At 35.3% G+C, this 19,321-nt stretch overlaps 1 protein-coding gene across 2 annotated transcripts in view; it reads right to left on the bottom strand.

Annotated features, from left to right (window-relative positions):
- CNTNAP2 (contactin associated protein 2) overlaps positions 1-19,321 on the bottom strand; it is a 1,024,120-nt gene that overhangs the window by 178,861 nt on the left and 825,938 nt on the right. For both annotated transcript variants that reach the window (XM_005519091.3, XM_088052353.1), the window contains exon 14: positions 12,439-12,595. In XM_005519091.3, coding sequence (XP_005519148.2) covers positions 12,439-12,595 — 157 coding nt within the window. The remainder of the gene's footprint in view (positions 1-12,438; positions 12,596-19,321) is intronic.

The raw sequence follows: 19,321 nt of genomic DNA, 5'->3' as shown, positions 1-19,321 counted from the left end.
AAAGCTGATTCTCCAAAAGGTTGTTAGAAATACCTGCTTTATTCAGCCACAGCTGGTTTAAATCAAATGTTCCAGTCTTTGAAAGGGTGTCTGCTATCCCTACATCACCACATTACATCATGACAGTGGTCAAACACTGACACAGGCTCTCCAGAGGGATTCTGGTATGACCATCCTTGGAGGTGTTTGGGGCTCAGACAGACATAGTCTTCAGCCAGTTTGATTCCACCATCCCTGAGCAGCAGGTCAGACTACAAGAGTTTGGGTGGCCACTTCCAGGCTGAATCACTCTGTGATCTTATGAGTGTGTGTATGTATAGACAAATACAGTGTAAGGCCTAAGCACCCTCAAAGAATCTCCAAAATAATTTGTCTTTAAGAAAAGTATTTAATAAGCTGTTGCTGCCATGCTTGGTTTCCTCAATGATTATCTCAGTTCTTTACCTTAGAGTTAAGCAGGTCAATGTTTATCTTCATTCTAAACATAATTTTGCTTTTTTTCAGCTTTCAGAACAGACGATGACACTTTTTCCTGTTTATCATTTACGTTTGTTCTGCTTCAAAATCATCACATATAATTTAACAGTTAATAACAGTGATAATAATAAAGTAAGGTAATAATATTTCTGAGCTTCCTTTTCACATTTGTCATTTTCTATCTGCTCTCTTGATTCAAGAGATTTCCATCAGTTGATACTATTTATATTGTTGGTTTTCAAGGTCCTTAAAGGAACATATAATTTTGTTCTTTATAATGTCAGGGATTAATAATTTCTTTTTCTGTGTTTTGGGCTTTTTTATTGAATGAAATGGCAGCAAAACATAAGGTCAGTTTTAAGAGCATGATTTGCGTGTGCTGTATAAATCAGGAGTTTGGTTTTGATTCCTGAGTATTATGAAATCCTTTAAACATTTCTCATACAATTTCGTTTCAGGAAAACGTATCTTAGATTTGACATAAGATACTTGAATTCATTCTCTTTTCCAAAATGCTTTAACAGATGAACTCTTGACCAGTAAATATTATGACATTTTATGTAATATCCAGCAAATAACTGGTTTTAGACATGTGAATACATGTTTAGTGATAACATTTTAAACATTTCTCTCTCATAGATAAAAATCTATTTGTGTTTTTACATTGCCAAGAAAAAGCTTTTGCATCATAGATATATTTATTTATATTTACTATATTTTTTCATCACATTTTCTAACACTATCAGAAATGCTAGAAATGCTTAGTTTATTAACTTGTATTTGCCTGCTTGTTTGAAAATTTGGGTTTTCTTCCTTTTAATTTTGCTTTGCTTTCTCTTTAATAATTTATAGAAATAAATACATATATACTTAAATACTTCCATAAAGGCAATTGTATAACTTAAAAAGCAGCCCCAAGCCTCAAAGAAGATTTTGTTTCCCTAATCTACATTTAATGTAATCTTGTAATCAACTTTCACTTAGCCAAAAGTTGAACAAAATATAGTTGAACAAAATATATGTGATAAAGGAATACAGATAAGTAACTGTCCTGGTATATTGGTTTAGATAGAATAATTTCTTCTTAGTAGACCACTTATTTTTCAGCAAAATAGAAAAAAAAAGCCATCTGAATTGCATCAGGAAGCTGGCTCATGTAGATGCACTTCTACTGTAAAGAATCCATGTAGGATTTTAATTTCAGTTTAAAGAGAGTTAAAAAAAAACTTGAGATAAAAATGCAACAAATTAGCTTAGACCCGATTTACTAGGTGTCCACTGCACACTCAGACAGCTCTTTGAAACTTTGTGGGGTCTCCAGGGACTGTAATTTATAATAAATAATAATAAATAAATAAAAATAAATATACTAATATTTTTCATAATTATAATACTCTTCATGTCAATCGGAGGCAGGGAATAGAGAAACAGCTGGAGGAGGGGTGGGGGGAAGAATTGGGGGACACAAAGAGAGTTGCAGTTAGGACAAAATATCTAGCCATAATTAGTTACAGACAAGCACTAATTTTGAAAGCTTAGGGAAAACCAGGAGGGAAACATGGATGATAACTAAGATAAACCCACTCATGGTCCATGACATTAAACATTTTACAGAATTTAAGCTTCTTCTACAAGCCTAACTACAGATAAAAAAAGGAAAAGCAGTCTCCCTTTTCTCTCGGTGTTAGAACTATTGCAGTTTTTGCTCAATTTCAAGATTTTTGAAAGGTTACTTGATTTCTTTGAGTGTTTTTCACAGACCAGTGTAAGTCATCTTCCTCTTTAGAGTAAAATAATACATTATGTATATAACAATCATTTCCAGGCAAACACAATGCTACAGGTGAGTCTTGTCTATTTTTATTTTGTTTCTTTATCAGGTCTTTTGCAGTGGTAAGAATCTGCTGGGCAAAATGAGAAGAAGACAAGAAACAATTCTTCCTTCAAATGTTGAGGTTTTGCAACTATCTCAGTGATGAACTGACAGGATATTTTGATCAAATGCTCTGAAGACAATATTCCCATCAAGTCTGGGACCTGATACAAAAGAAGTATCTTAAGGGCTTCTGAGTTCTCTCTTCCCCAAGACCCCCAACTCTTCCCCCCGTATGGTGATTTTCATTCTTCTCCTTATATCTGTATATCTATATATATCTCCTGGTACACCAAAGAACAAACAGTGAAAACAGATATATCTTTTGTTTACACTGGAGGTTTAACTCCTTCAGCTTGATGGACTCCCTTGTGATTGTTTCAGCTAAAATATGACTGCTAATAGTAATAACAGCTAATCATGTGCTGCAGTCTTCATCTACCCTATAACACAGGCTGCCATATATTTCAGATGTCTTTACATCTGACTGCACTGATTCAGAAATAAAAACGTCAGGGGAGTCCTACAATTTAAGAAGAAAAGCACCCTTTTCAAGACTTAAGCAGCATTAGGTATGGAGTGAAATACATTGGGCTGGTCAGCATTGGGGTGATTTCATCTTCAGAGCATGGCACTGAGGGCAGAGTCATTAGTCTTTAAGTTAGCCCATAAATAAAAGGTGGAGGAGGAGAAAATAATTGGCAGCTGAAAATTCTGCAGTGCACAATGCTCAATGTACTCTGTCCTTACCTGACAAGCTGTGACAGTAAGGTCATTTGCTTTAAAGCTATGACTAGAAGATTTTCATTCAGACTAAAAAGTCTGCAGATTTCTGTGCAAAACATAGGAGACGTTTTTGTTCTTGCTTACTTGATTTTTCACTCACACTAGTCATTAAGTTTAATAACAAAAAGTATACAATTGTGCTGGGAATTATATTCTGATCATCTGCATGATAGAAGTAAAAATCATGTATCTGCCTTTTCACCTTCTAATTCATAACCCTGTCAGAAATTTCTTAGAATACATGGAGAAGGAATAACAATAAGAATTTTAATTACAGCAAGGATATGCCAGAGAATGATAATTACAAATACCTAATTCTGATTTTTCTTTTTTTTCAGTACTGCTGTTGTACAATTATCTAACTTAAAAAGATCTGGATGACACCATCTGTCTGTGACTAGCTGGAACTGAAGTCAAGAAAACCTGAACAGCAACACTCAGAAGTGAGGTTGGCAGCAGGATGAACACTCACTTTTTGTCTCACAATGATTTACAGAGCAAATTAATAAACAAGGATAATGTCATCACTCTCCCCTTTAAGTTCATTCATTACTGCTAGCACCAAGGAATGAATGAATTTGAAGTAAAATAGGAATCATCTTCAACCTTAGCAAGCTGTTATAGCTTGACCATTTCTACGTTTACAACAAGGTAAAAGACTCTGCTCATGATGCATGATGCACTACAGAATCCTCTTCCCTCATTCTTGGTTTTGTATTGATTGCAGGAAGAGAAATCATCGTAACTGCACAATAAGTACACAGGACTGAATAAATAACATTGAGTAAGAAAGAGGTATTTTAACAAAGAAAAGACAAATTACCAAAGAGTTATTTCATGCCACATCAATGACATATTTTCCTGTGTTTTCAGATTTGGAGAACATTAAGACTTTGTTTCTCACATGTCTGGTCACTGCCATGAGCCAGAAGTCTTAGGGGAAATGTTTTTCTTACTCCCAGTGAGTAGGATGGTAGGTAAAGTACAAGTAGGGTAAGCTTGCTATAAACAAGGCCTGAATCAAGTCCTGAAGGTGAGTAATACAGAAGAGAAAAAACACAAGTAGAATTTGAAAGTTTCATGATTCATTGAATCTTGAAACACCTAAACCTCTCAATCTGTCAGTTCCTGTGAGCTACATACCATGGTTGTTGTCCGTACTTGCATGGAACATCTCTAAAAGAGAAAGAGCAGTCTATGTGATCCTAGGTTTGTCTGGATCCTGGCCTAGAGCTGCCAGCTCATTAGAAACACAACACAAGCATTAGGGGCAATTCCAGACAGCAAAGTCCTTCAAAGTCTACATAAAAGCAATAGCCTGAAAACTTACTGTGCAAGAGATAATATGCCCTTCATCGGCCCTTGTGTTAAATTTTGAACCACTCAAATCAGTCTCATATACACATTTATGATAGTGAATGCACAGCACTGAGGAAAAAAAAACAGTCCTTTTGTGTTTGTAGACAGCCTTGTGTAACAAAATCCTGGATTTTGGCCAGAGTCCTGTGGTGGTACTAAGGTACAAGTAAAGGAGAGTTTGAAAGGCACTATTCAGCACATTTGTAGCATGACCAAGAGATGAACTTCAAAATTTCCACCTCTCAAATTTTTAATCTCTTGTTATCAGTAACAAAATAATTCAACATTTTCTTGTGGAAGAAGTAGAAAAGAGGAGTGCATAATGGACAAACAGAAGGTACATTTAGTTTTTATAAATAAAAACATAGAACAGGTTATAAAACTAAGAGGATGGAATTAATTTAAGGAAGATTTCACATTTTTCAGTCTGCAAACTCTGTTTCAATATTGCACACCAGTTACATCTGATGAGCAGAGCTGAGAAACACAGGACAGACAGCAGCCTATTTAATACTCAGTCACTTGACCCTTTTCCTTACTGGAGTAGTTTAAATGGCCAAATTGTAACTAGAAGGAATGAACTTCATGGCTTCTGGCTATCTGCTTGTCTGTTGGTGAAAGTTTCAGCTCAAATCTATCACTCATATAGAAAAGAAGTACCACCAGCTGTATTAAATCTAATATTTCCTAAGGTTTGAATGCTTGACTTTCTGTCTTCAGTGTCCCCCTTCATGTAAATTTTTATTCTGTGCCATTACATACTGTCAAAGTGCTAAATTTTGACTGACTGGAAATATATTATAAACATTAGGTGTCAATGTCAACGTACAAAGGAACTCTGCAAGGTAACCCTAAAAGACCTAAAAAAGCCTGTCTGGATTTGTAACAGTACAAGAAAAACAACTATTTGAAGTAGTGCAATTTGTCAGCTAAGTTTCCCTGCCTTAGTCAACAAAATTTATTAATTCCTTAAGCATAACTGAAAAATAAGTTTTGATATCTCAATTTTTACTTGATTGGGAGATGTAACTACTGCATACAATTACTAATAGTATTTTCTTGTCTATCATTTCAGAGATGGCCTTTAAGTTGTTGCAAAAATGTTGAATGAAAGTTTTCAGAGTGCTGTGGCCTGATTCTACAAAGTTTCCTAGATTTCTAGGAAATTGTAATTACTCATCTGATAAAGATGTGAAGTAAAACAGCAGAACGTTGCAAATCTTATTAGATAATTTTCTGGGGTTTTTTTTGGCTTTCTTTTTCTTTGGTTTGGTTGGTTTTTTTGTTTGTTTATTTTCTGGTTTCCTGTAATACAAACCAGTGTGTTTTCTTATTAAATACAGGCCTCTGTATTTTAGAAAAAATGTCTGTTTTGCAAGTTACTGATTAAATATAAGGTTACCATATATAAATGCTTGATTTTTTATGCAATCTGTCTAATTTTATTGGAAATTTTTTGTTTGTATCTATCTATCTATCTATCTATCATCTATCCATCTATCTATCTATCTATGTATCTGTCTATCTGTCTCTAGTCATGTGTGTTCCTCAAGATTACTTTTATAGTCCTTCAGGTTCTTTTAGGTATATTCAAATTTGATCACTTTTACCTATTTAAGATTTCTCTACATAATGCTAGAAATAGTGATTAAATTTGAACAAAATGTACCTACATAGAGCCAACAATAAGTTCTCAGTTTGGTTTTGGTTTTTGTTTTCCACAGAGAATGTGTAGCCTAGACACTTCTGATCATGTAACACCTCTGTGGAAACTCCAGCTGCTGCCTAGATGAGAAAGTAATGGAAGAAAAATACAAAGACATTGTTAGCAGCTTCTAATGAAGGACAGGGGAAGCCAGTGTCTTCTAACTATGCAGCTCTGTCTGCATCAGCAGCTCTGTTACTGAGAGCACACAAGGTTAAAGGACAGATGGATTTTCAAAAGTGCCAAAGGGTGTCAGGAACTGAAATATCTATGATTTCAATGGTACTTATTACATACTAAACTTAAGCCTTGATGTCTACCTATAGCTCCAAGAGTGTTTAATATCCTGTTAAATCTGGCTACAAATGACCTACCTGTAATTTCTACAGCTTCAGGCCAGCATTTCAACATCCACCTATAGTCCCATCACTCAAACAACTCATGTCATTCTGAGCTCTGTTTAGTCATCTTTTCCCATGACCTGAAACTTTCTTTTGAAACTCCTTTTGTAGGAGAAGAGTTGTGAAGGGAAGAGGGATGCATCCTACAGAGTGTTCTGTAAAACACCTCACAAAAATAAAGCAATTTGACAGGCACTGGAGAAAGAAACTTTAATATCCAAACTGTGAGATTATAAATAAGGTTGCTTCCACTGATTTTCTCCATTTGTCCAAAGCACTTTTATCTGCAAATTCTGCTTAAACCCTTTTGATCATCTTTCGGGCCACCAAATAATTCTTGAAAGATTATCAACCACACCAGTAGTCAGCAGTGAAGTCTATGACTGACCTTTTAACCAGAAGTGCATTCACATCAGGAAGTGCTAAATTAAAAAGTTTCTTATGTATGTCTACTCCTTTTCTGAGTAAATCCTTGAACAGCATGATATGATAAGTGCTCTGGCTTAATGTGACTTCTCTGTAATAAAAAGCAATGAGCCTGTGGTGTAGAAACTTTGCCCAATCTGAGTCTTAACTGACCCTAAGCTCAAATGAGAGTAGGAATCAAAATTTCTTTGCAGAGCTTTACCTTTGCTACTTAATTAGTACAGTGTGTCTATTTCTACAATACAAATACCAGTCATTTTTTTAAAGGAACTGCCTAAATTGTAATAATAATGTTTTCTATTCAAAGAAGATTATTTTTTTCCAGAAGTCTTATATTTTATCTAAAATTAATCATCTGATTAGAATTTGGTTTAACAGTGACCCAGAGAACTTCTTGCTGCTCATAACAGCTACCTTTACTCTCTCAAGATTGAGGAAATCTGACTTTAAATGTCAACCACACACACTTTAAAAATGTTCTTTATTAGCGAGCAAATCTAACCTTTCTTATATATTCTGATCCATTTAACTCTGAATTAATTTAATTTTGGACACAAATCATAGATAATTGGGGATCTAAGGATCATTTTTGTAGGATTACTCTGGCTGAAGCTCTTCCATTTGTGTTTTTGTTTCTTTATCATGACAAAAATGACTACTACTTACATCGCAGCAACAACATGAGCTCTCTAAAGAATCAGGTTCTATTTTAGACAATGTGTGCAAATACACATAAATCTGAATTCCATATCTCATATTCCCTGCCAATATCTACCATTTGGCTTATTTACCATACAGGCATGATGGCAATCATGTGATGATCTATCAACATATCAGGCATGTGCTAAATATTTCTACAACTGTTTTATTCAGATAGACAAGGTGTGATGTGAAATTTTAAAAATCAGCAACAGAAAAACCATACAGATGTTAGGTTATCCAAGCCTATGGTATCCACTAATCCTGGGAAAAGTTACATTATGAGTCCATAATTAACAAAGCTGGTTCTGTACTTACATAGAATTATTCACACACTTGGTTTAAAAAAAAAAAAGAAGTAAAAATCAAACACAAAATTTCAGAAAAAAATATCTCAGGCTGCTTAAGGAGCTTTAATTAGTCCCCTGTTCCTACCACCATAATACAATCCTTGACTGGTCTCTGATTATTTATTCTGGAGGACTTCAGCACTATTCAGTATAGAATGAAGACAATACTCATTTAGTGTAACATTGCCTACTTTCCAAATTTACTCTAATGCTTCAATATGTGGATCCCATTTTATGTCTAATGTGTTATTTCAAATCTTTCTATAAAGTCTGCATTTTCTCATTGGATTTTTTATAGCGCTCATTAGTACAGCAGTTGATTGCTTCATAAATCTACCTATCTTTGCAATACCTTCACGAGGGAGTATCTGGCATAATTTGCATTCTACAGATTGGATGTTGAAGCTTAAATATGTTAATGATAAAAACACTCGTACTTAGTGCTCCATCTGAGATGCCTACATGCTTTTTTGGTTTTTTGGTTTTTCTTTTTTGCTTTGAATGACTGCAGTAGATGCATTCAGAGAGTGTTCCTTTATTCTGGTTGCAGCTGTGAATGTTTGGTATTTTCACAAAGTGGACTTCTGGGTTTCCTCTAGATACCCAGAAAATTAGGATCAGACTAATGACTGTTCTGTGAAGAAATGCTTTATGAAACTGAGGAATCATTATGCAGGAATGTAGTTCCAGAGGCAGGGTTAGAACCCAGTTCTCCAGGGAAGCATTCTCCTGCCTTTGCTATGAAATCATTCATCAAATTTTAATTACTTTCTTCATTTCTAACACAATTTCTAACTTCTACAATAAAAATAGTAGACAATATTCTACTTACACTACATCATTCTGATTCAGCCTGACCCATTCTTCAGAGGCACCCCAATTTCCTTTAAAAATATTTTCCCTGAATCTTGCTCTTCTTCTTCGCCTTTCATTCTCACTTTTTTTACATTCTCACAGTCTTCTTTTTATGTTTTACTTCCTTATCTTTTCTAATATTGTTATTGCTCTGGCTACTGCCTTCTCCCCACTGTATATTACCCCTGCAACCATCCAAAAAACCCCAAAACAATTTTTCCAACGCTACCTGGGCAGGAGCAGAACATCACTGTGGACATACCACAACCAAATGCAGTGCTGCCAGCTGTGAACAAGATAGGCAAACACTGCAAAATTCCTACTTGAACTCTCAGACACAGTTTAGCATTTACTCAGCTCTTCTCTTTTAGGAGATTGTAAATCCTTCTAAAATAAGTTGTGCTGGTGAGCTATGGTGGCAAGCTGTGGTAAGCTGCTTTGGCAATATATGAACTGTGACTTGTCTGCTCATCATAAACTTGCATATTCTGTGGTCCAAACCAGGAATTTTTTTGCTGTCACCAAACTTGGGCACAGATTGCCCAAGACTGTTGGAGGTCCCAGCTGAATTCTGCTCTGATGATTGAAGTCATCAAGATCTCCTATCCTCTGGAACTCACTTGCTTTTTAGGTGTTGATGAACCTGGCTAGATAAAATTCCTAACTAGGACTTCTCAAAATAACTCCTGAACCCAAAAGATGTGACAATTGAAAAGATTAGATTCTGCCAAAACCAAACTGAAAAAATGAATCTTGAAAAAAATGTCCTTCAAGTTTATAATATAGCTTTCATTTCTTCCTGTGATTTACACACACCACAGATTAAAATACAATATCTAGTGGTATAATTGCTTTTCATAAAATGTCTTGCAATAAATAGTAATTGTCCTGAAAAAAAAATCTGATTTTAATCCTGATAAATATTTAATATTTATATTAAATAATCATTAAATATTATTATTTAATAAATAAGTATTTTAGATAATTATTATTATCTAAAGTAATGTATAAATATATTCTTGTATGAAGTTCTGAAGAAACAAGTGTAGCTCTTTTATGATAATCAGCCTATTTTAGATCTAAATCCAATAACAATATGAATCTGTTTATTAGGAGAATCCACATAATCTCAGTGTACATAGGGAGTGCAGAGGTTATAGAATGATTATTGAGTGAATGCTGCTTATTAAATTACCATCTGTGACTCCTGGGGAATCTTCAAGAAGAGATCAAATCCAGTGCCCTTTTCCCCATATATTTCCCTTGATGTAAAAGAAAACAGTCAACATATGGTACAGAGCCCTATTATTCATGGATATGCATACAGTGCCTCAGGCAATGAAAACTGTAAGTGCTCCTAATTCTACCATTATTGTAATTATTATCACAATATCTTCCTTTTATTGTTACTATTTTGACACAGAACCAAACCTACATTGCTCCTACCACATTGCTCTAGTGTCTACGACTGAATTGGAGTCATCTGAATTTATATTCTTCATTCTCTCTATTTAATTCTATTTCTGAAGTTTGGCAGCAGGTGTGAATACCCTGTCTCTCAAACTGACTCCTCTGTATTTGCGGTGTTCATCCCATGTCATAGCTAACAGCATACCGTCCTAACAATGTCAAAGCTTAGGGTGCCAATGTCTGTGGCAGTATTTGATTTTCCACATCCTAATCTATAATTTTTGCAGGGCCTGGGAGGCTTCCTTTATTACTTTATTATTATTTTTGTGTTTACATACTTCATTCTTGCAGATCACACCAAAAAAATCCTGCTGCTATAGGGAGGGATCTTCATAAGCTGGAGAAGTGAAGAAATACCTTGAAGTTCGAGAGTGAAGAGCGTAAAGCCTCACACCTGGGGGAAACAACTCCATGCACCAGTATATTCTGGGAGCCACCCAGCTGGGAAATAACTTGGCAGAAAAGACTCTGAGGGTTCTGGTGGACACCAAGTTGAACATGAGCTAGCAATGTGCACTTGAGGCCAAGCAGGGATCAGTGGGATCCTGGGGTGCGTTAGGCAAAGTTTTGCCAGCAGGTTGAGGGAGACCATCCTTCTCCCCTGCTCAGCACTAGTGAGGCCACACTTGGAGTGCTGGCTCCAATTCTGTGGTCCCCAGTACAAGAGAGAGATGGAATTACTGGATGGAGTCCAATGAAGGGCTGCTAAGGTGATAGAGGGACAGGGGCATCTCTCCTATGAAAAGAAGCTGAGGCAGCTGGGGCTGTTCAGCCTGGAGAAGAGAAGGTTGAGAGGTATATCATCAATGTCTATGAATACCTAAAGGGAGGGTGCAAAGCAGATGGAGTCAGATCCCTCCTAACGCTGCCCAATCCCAGGACCAGGGACAATGCTCCCAGGGAAGTTGCAGAGTCCATCCTTGGATTTATTAAAAAATGGTCCAGACAAAGTGCTGGCCAACAGTTTATAGGTGACCCTGCTTGAACAGATGGGTTGGTCTAGAGCAACTCTGAGGTCCCTTTCGTCCACAACTATTCTGTGATTCTGTGGCTCTGTGATTCTTCCTACTGTCTTTTTTTCCTCTTTTTTAGTCCCTGACATACCTCTACAGTTCTGTAGCTCTACATTCATCAATAGCTGTAGAATTTCTCAATTAACCTCAAATGGTTTATGAGCCAGTATTGATTCAATTACCCACAGGTTGCTATTAATGGGAGAAATGTTCATAAAAGTATGGTTTCACTATGTCACTGAACATTGCATACCATGTGAAATATAATTCTGCCTGTCATGACAAAAGAGACACAAATGATTAAGGCTCACAAACCAAGTCTCATAAGACCACAGGGAGTGTCTCACTCTAAATGATGATGAGCTTTACACAGCTTTACATGTTTATGGGGAATATCAGTGACACAAGTTTATTTTTTTTTCCTGCCTTAATTAATTAAATTATCTCATGCAAAGCCTGGTAGCTTCCTCTGAAATACATAGCCTCATTCCATAATATGCATTGAATCTAGTTCTTAACATATTTTTCTCATGAAAGATGGATAATGAGAGTTGGAGGCACTAGATGAGTGATTTCAATACACATCACTCACATTCAAATGCAGCAGCAACACTCTAAAAATGAGAAATTCTGGGAAAAAGACATGAAGTTGCAGGGGTAAAATTAATTAATTCTGTATTGTGGTATAACTGAATCTGATGGAGACAAAGTTGTGTGTGTGTGGCCAAAATGCTGGTCTTTCCTATGAGGAATTGCCTTTGCAATTTTAGTATTCTTTTCTATAGCTCAGTGGTGGAAATCATAAGTACAGTCCCTATATTTAACAGTGAGTAAACACCATGAAAAAAATGGAGGTCAAGGCATGGGTTGACATGTTGCAGGAGGGATCACAAATAGAATATTTTTGCCTTTGTTTTTAGGTAAGAAAGGAAATATAGAACAAAGATGTATTCAAAGTCATGGCAGTGTTGTAAAAGTTAGGAGATTTGGTCATTCTCATCCTGCCTTCTTGTAAAGCACTCACCATTGCTTATAATCAGCATCACAGTTGCAGTAGTACTTGGGATCAGTACAGTTGCGTTCGATGCCGCAGGCACATTTTTGAATGCCAGGTCCTGATCCGCCCCAATAGTAGTGCTTCTCATTGGCTTTTCCAACCCACCAGGTATAAGGATTCCCTTCTGCAAGGAATGAAAATGCAAGGTTACGGTGCATCGAAGAGGTAGAGCTCCATAATGCATTAACCGAGCTCAGATGTTTAATATGCAAATGCTAACAACACATAACCGGAGCCATCCCACATTGCTGGCAAGCAAATTAATTCATTATTACTAAAGGTATTCAAAGGACCTTGCCAGGCAAACAGAACACATTTTCTTTTCCGTATTCAAGCAATTTCTAATGACTGAAATAAAGTATTTTTTTTTTATCATATGTGCTCTTTGTTTAGCTTTTAAATTTTATTCTGTATAATGAGAATATGTGGGCAGATACTGTAATTATTTTCAATTCATTTCAAACTCACATATTAAGCTATCAGATGGATTATTTCAATATGTGGCCTTGAATGCTGCAAAGGAAAAAGTGTTTATTTTCTGGTATTTATTTATTTATTTATTTTTTATTTTCGAAACAACAGCTTTTAATTGAAAATTATTCTGTTGTTACTGGAAAACAAACATGTTCAACATGCTCTCTCCAGCTGGTGCTAAACAAAGCATAAATAGATAATACCATATTCTTAACTATTTTTGAAAAAGGATTTTTTAATGTAATACTTTAGCAGAGAAGTTCAGAACTTTGATGCAACCATATATTTCCACACTGGGTCTGCAACTGGACATTTTCACATACTGCTTTGAGCTTATTTCTAATCCTTTTGGACTAAAGAACTTCGTGAAAACAAACAAACAAACAAATAAACACCCTTCATTCTAACTTTTAATTTAAAAAAATGCCCTTACTGGAAAATTAGTTTTTATTCTTCTGGTTCAGCAAAACACTCAAATATGAACTTCAAACATAAATGAATACCTTAATCAGTATCAATGTATTTAGTGATTTTTGACATTGAAAATAATGACTGAGCTCAGACTATAAGCATGATTTTTAAAATGTCTCTTTTCCTTCATCTAATCTGCTACTGGCAATTTTATATTAAATCAAATTAATCTATGGAATTCACTGATTAATAAATTTTTACTAATAAAATACTACATAATATATATTCTACTTTCATAATTTTTTGTTTGCATATCTCACACATCCCCAAGAAACTACAGCCATAATCCTTAAAATAGCCATTTCACAATTAGATTTGATCATCTAGACCACAAAGCTACTTATTCCAGACAGAAGTTAAAAGCAATTCACACCAAACTCTCAAGAAAATAAAATTCCAGAGATGAAGAGAACAACCAAATATCTACACACATTTAAAGAGTACCAAACCCTGCAAGTGTTCAGCTCTCTAAAAACACTTTCTTCAATGTATTTAAATTATTAACATCATATAAGGTAACAAAAATAAGGTAAAGTGAAAAATGAGCGGCGGCCAAAGGATTTTATTAGATGTTGCTGTGCTGCACTCTATGGCCATTCAGCTCTAGTGCTAGTGCAATGGGTGTGGTAATAGCGTGACTTCATTATAAATTGGTCATTTTAGCTTCTGTGACTCAATTATCACAGAACTAAGTGCTGAAAGTTAGAAAAAAATGCCACGTGATTGCTGCAGCAACATTCCCAACCTACAATGCAATCTAGCAATTCTGAGAGTACGTATCCCTGGATTTCAAAAGATGATTTAAAAAGCATTTAAGGGTAAATGTTATCTTTCCACAGAAAATGACAGAATTGCTTTTATTAATACAGGATCCAACTACAAAATTATTAATATCTGAAACTCCTTTTTTTTTTTTTCATTTTATATCAACTTTGAAGTTAGTTTTTATGCTGTAGCGCCAATGCTGCTGTTTTGACTGTTACTCAAAATTCTCTTTGTTTACATCCTTTTCTGTCAAGTGAAGGATTGCATGATTCAGGCAGCAAGTAATTTACTGGGAAGCAAGACTGCTAATTAAAGCACTAAGAGAAAAAAAAAAACCAAAACAACTTAGAATTGCCAAAAAGCAGATCAAAAATTCAGAAACAGGTAGAATGATTAAAGCAGATGAAAGTGATGGCAGAATTAGAGACTACAGTGATGGCTGTCACGGACCACTATGACAGACACAAATGGGGCATGTTTGAACTCATTTAAATGACAATTGATGTACAGTGTTAAACTATGAGTGAATTCTAGCACAGACAGAGCTGTTTTTCTATGGTTTTTAGTGTGTTTAGTGTGTTTTTTTATATACTGGCTAGGCCCCATTTGGACCCGCGCTTCTTCATTCAGAAGAAAATCTACTCTTGGGCTTAGGAACACAAACTTAGGAAGAGACTAATGTTCATGTTTAAAATTTCCAGAAAGGTCAAGAAGATAATATATGATTTTAAGGGTTCTGCATTCAGCACATATTCTGCTAGACATCCCCAAAACCAATAATCACAGCACTGCCTTGTGAACACCACTCATGACTCCGAATGCCTAGCATATTGTGCTAAGGCTTGCAACAGAGGAGATCTTGCTAGACAGCTCTCATTATCAGGCATCCACACAGTGGGACATAACCCCAGGCACAGGAATAAGATGAGCCTCACACCAGAGCACTTTGCACCACAGTGGCCATACAAGAGATTCTGGAACTCCTTTACAGTCTGCGGTTACTGAAAGGTGTGGAGACACAGTTATGTCCCATCTGTTCTGCGTCAGTCAAATCAAACGAGAACAGCCCTTTTGAGTCTTCCTGCTTTGTGTCGGCCAAGAAAAAGATGAGCAACGTTTTGTCTAAATTTCATATGCTTCAAATTGGGAATGCTATGCAGTTATATTGCAGACACTGCTATGACTGAGCATAACAAAGAGTAAAACCCTGCAAATTGAGAGATTAATAAAACAATAGAGAAGAAAGGCTAGAAGGGAGAAGGATGCATCATGAAGGAAAAAAATATTTAGAAATAAGATCATTGTTCCCCTCTTATAATTCACTCTCTTTTATACTTCTACAGTCTCCTTTTGAGGATGTAGTTCTTTATTCTCAGGAGCCCTTTACTTTTTATTTTTCTGCTTTGGAAGGTTTTGGAAAAGGCTAATCCAAGTAGAAGGAGCAGTGATGTCCAGTGTGAAGAATGATCATTTATGGATGCAATTTTAAATATCAGACTATTTTACCGAAAATTATTATTTTGCTAAACTATCAAAAGTGTTGGTCTTATGGAATGAAGAGTATATAAATTCAGTTGAAGGACAAAAAGTAGTTTTGGGATGTATTGGAAAGAGAAGTAATACAGGAAGATATTTCTTCTGGTTTTTAAAACTACCTCTTCTTACCTTATATACTCATTTTGAGTCATGAGAAGCTTTTTAGTTGTCACTGATTGAGTGCTTCCCCCACTCCCCGCCACCCCCACGTTTTCTGGACAAATAGCATATTGATAAGATGGAGGAGGAAAGAGACTGCTTGCCAAGGGATTTTTATTAGGATAAAGCCTTGATGCAGAACTGTTATTTGGGTACAAACTAGTTCTCCTTCGAGAGATGCTGTGGGAGGTGTTTAAGGTTGTGTGTACTGAGTTATGACCAGGATGCCTTTCCATGTCTGTTCTTAAAGAGGAGCCCCTTGTGAGGTTTTGTGTGTTCAGCACTCAGTACAGAAGCAGAAAAATAATTATATTATCAGCGTAAGGTGTGGATACCAAGAAAATAGATAAAGATCCTATAACCTTGCAGAAAAGAACAGTCTTCTAACGACAAAATGGCCAATGTAACATTTTTGGGGCATGTGAGCATGGCTATAACATCAGAAACAAATCATATTTGTAATGAGTTGAATTTTTCTCTCTCTCTCACACACACACAAAAGCCTTTATTTAACATTTACATGTAATACATTTAACAGTGGTTTCAGTGTCTTTGCAGTGCTGGACTTTGGTGAAAATTATTGCAAAATATGGGTTCATATTTACATTCTTTTGTAATATTTGGCCAATATTTGTGCAAATCTAGCTGGATACTAGATATTATGCAGTTATTAGATCAAAGTATGCAAAGAATCTGGTCATTGATGTTTTCTATCAAGTTCCCCTGTACAGAATTTTAAAGAAAAAGTAAAGATTAAGGAAACTTTTCTGTATTCTCAGAGATGACTTTATATTCTCACAGAGTGTCATAAAAAAGTGATTCCTTTTTCATCTCATAAATGTATCTTTGTGTGAACCATTTAATTTAATATAAAACCATACCCAACAAAAGTTAATGTAGTATGAACAGAACTCTTAATAGTCAATAATATATTTATTTCTAATATAGCTGAACAGTTTCAAAATGTATAACTTTTTAAAGTGCACTTTATCTGAAGTCTCAAAATGTATAACTTTTGAAAGTACACTTTATATTCTACTAAGCATTTCATATAAACATTTGGCTTTATTATTTTTAAATGCAACCGATTAATTAAAGAGCCTAAAATTTCAACATTTTAGGGCTCTTATTTCTAGTTGTTCAGTACTAGTAACTGAAGCATCAATACTGAGAGAACTCTGGGAACTTAATTCAGTGGACTGATGCTCTTTGGCACTCTGCATTTAGAGGACTCCATTCAAAATATAGTCCTCTGAATGCTGATGACTGCATTTATTTGTAAAATACCTGGAGAATCTAAATACATTTCTTCCATTTGCTCTGAAAATTTGCCTGACCTCTATATGGTTCATAAAACCAAGGGAAATGGTTAAAAAGAAAAGCTAGGAATTCTTTCAAATGGAAGCCAATAGCTCAGAACCACTGAAAAACAAGATCAGTGAAAATTACTTACTGGAGACCTTGTCTAACTTCAACAACTACATTCAGTTTTCTCTGGAAGCACTTAGGTGTCCATTTACAGGACTGGATAGTTTTGAATTGAATTTTTAAATGTTTTATTTTAAGTGAGTCCTTTCCAGTTTCCATTAGTATTACAGATCCCCATTAAATACTAAAGAATATCAGCAACAATTACAGTACTTGTATAACTGTTATTATTTTAAGAAAATATTCTCTTGTTCAGTCTTTTACTTATTTTTAATGGAACAGCTTGAATTAATTATCCAGTCATTGTTATTGGCAGAATAGGCACAAAGACATTTTTAAAAAACATACTTTGATTTTGGACACCTGAATTAATCATAGGTAGAAATAAGAGCTATTTCCCAGGGGTAATATATGATGATGAAATTAAAGGCAGAACTTTAAAAAAAAATTCAATTTGTACATGTGGAAAGCTGGGTATAATTCTTCTATTTTTGAATAAAATACTTTAAATGTGCATTTTGCATTCAGCTACACTATAACACCCAGTACATTTAGCCTCACACAAGGTCAGCTTGATTTAAGGTCATGGTTCATTAACACCTGTGCAGGAATTCTATCTGCTTTTGCAGTGGAGAAACAGACACTGAAAGAATAATTTTGTCACTGTTTGAAAAGTTCAGCATGTTAATATGTGCACTTCATAGCTTTCACCTTGCTTCTTATTGCCAGCTTTTGTCTTCACACCATCAGCAGTATCTATTCCACTCAGGTCAAATCATCTTAATGAACATTGTGAGCCATTTATCTGAGCTTTTGAAGATTTAATGTTTTGAAAAAATTATCAGAAAGTGGTTTAATGTCACTCACACAAGTACATCCACATGTTCCAGTTTAGGATTCTTAAAGTCAATGGTGTCAAAGCTGGGTAGGCTTTGCTGACCTAGTTTATTTTGTGCTGATTTGATTTTTCCTCATCTTTGTTATGCGCATGCTTAGGACCAACATGATGCTGAGAAGAAACTTTGCAGGTTTGCTGCCCCTGTCTTATGTCTTGGGAAGTGCTCACCTAGACTGAAAACCCAGCAGCTGAGGAGTTTTCATGGCAAGAGTGCACACTGCCAGCTGAAGATGCCAAACTGAGAGATTCTGCTCCTGCTTGCCACCCAGGTGGATTATGAGTAAGTTCAGTCTGTTTCAGTGATCACCCAGAGGGCCAAATTATTTGAAACTGAGAAAAGAGGACTCAGAGTCTGGCAGGTCACATTTCCACATTTCAATGACAGTACTTGTGTATAAACTGACTTTGACCTTCTAAAATAAAAGATTTCTTGTTATATTGAGATTATTTTTTAAAAATTAATATTTTACTGATTTTCCATTTCTTCCAATTACACTTCTTGCTCACTAATGTGCTGTGCACATGAATTTCATACACATGAATTTGATATGACAATTTTAAATGAAGTAAATTCTTATGCTGTTACTTTCATTTTGTTAACTGGTAAATTATTTTTCTTTGCAACTAAGAATATTTGGGAAAAATACAAGAAGTGCTTACTATTTGCGAATAGAGTTTGCCTCAGTGGTCACCATTCTAATGACTAAGACTTGAGATTAGTCAAACCCTCATGGCAAAATGAAACTTAAACATTTGACCACACTGGAAACTTGGGGCAGAAAACAGACATTCAAAGACCTGCCAACAAAAGGAAAAGAAACAAAAAGTACTCTTGGCCACTTCAGAAAACTAGGAACACCTAATTTATTGCTACTTGTGCGTTTAATGGAAATATAACCTAAAACTTTTAGTTTGCCATTGATAATTTTAATTTTGTAGCCATTCACATCTGACTTCTTTTTTCACAGTGCTAGTATCAAATGGTTTTTTTTTCTTTTACTAAGACTAGCCTCAAACATTCATTTTCTTTATAAGCTCACTAAAGTGGTTGGTCTATTTGACAGTACTATTTATTTGCAAAGACTGTTTAAACTGCTTGAAAATATAAGATTTAAAGGC

Source organism: Pseudopodoces humilis, chromosome 1 (assembly GCF_049639895.1).
Source record: "Pseudopodoces humilis isolate 2021_Gansu_Grassland_sample_001 chromosome 1, ASM4963989v1, whole genome shotgun sequence".
Classification (NCBI taxonomy): Eukaryota; Metazoa; Chordata; class Aves; order Passeriformes; family Paridae; genus Pseudopodoces; species Pseudopodoces humilis.
The sequence above is the reverse complement of the archived record's forward strand: the minus strand, read 5'-3'. Positions and strand labels throughout refer to the sequence as shown.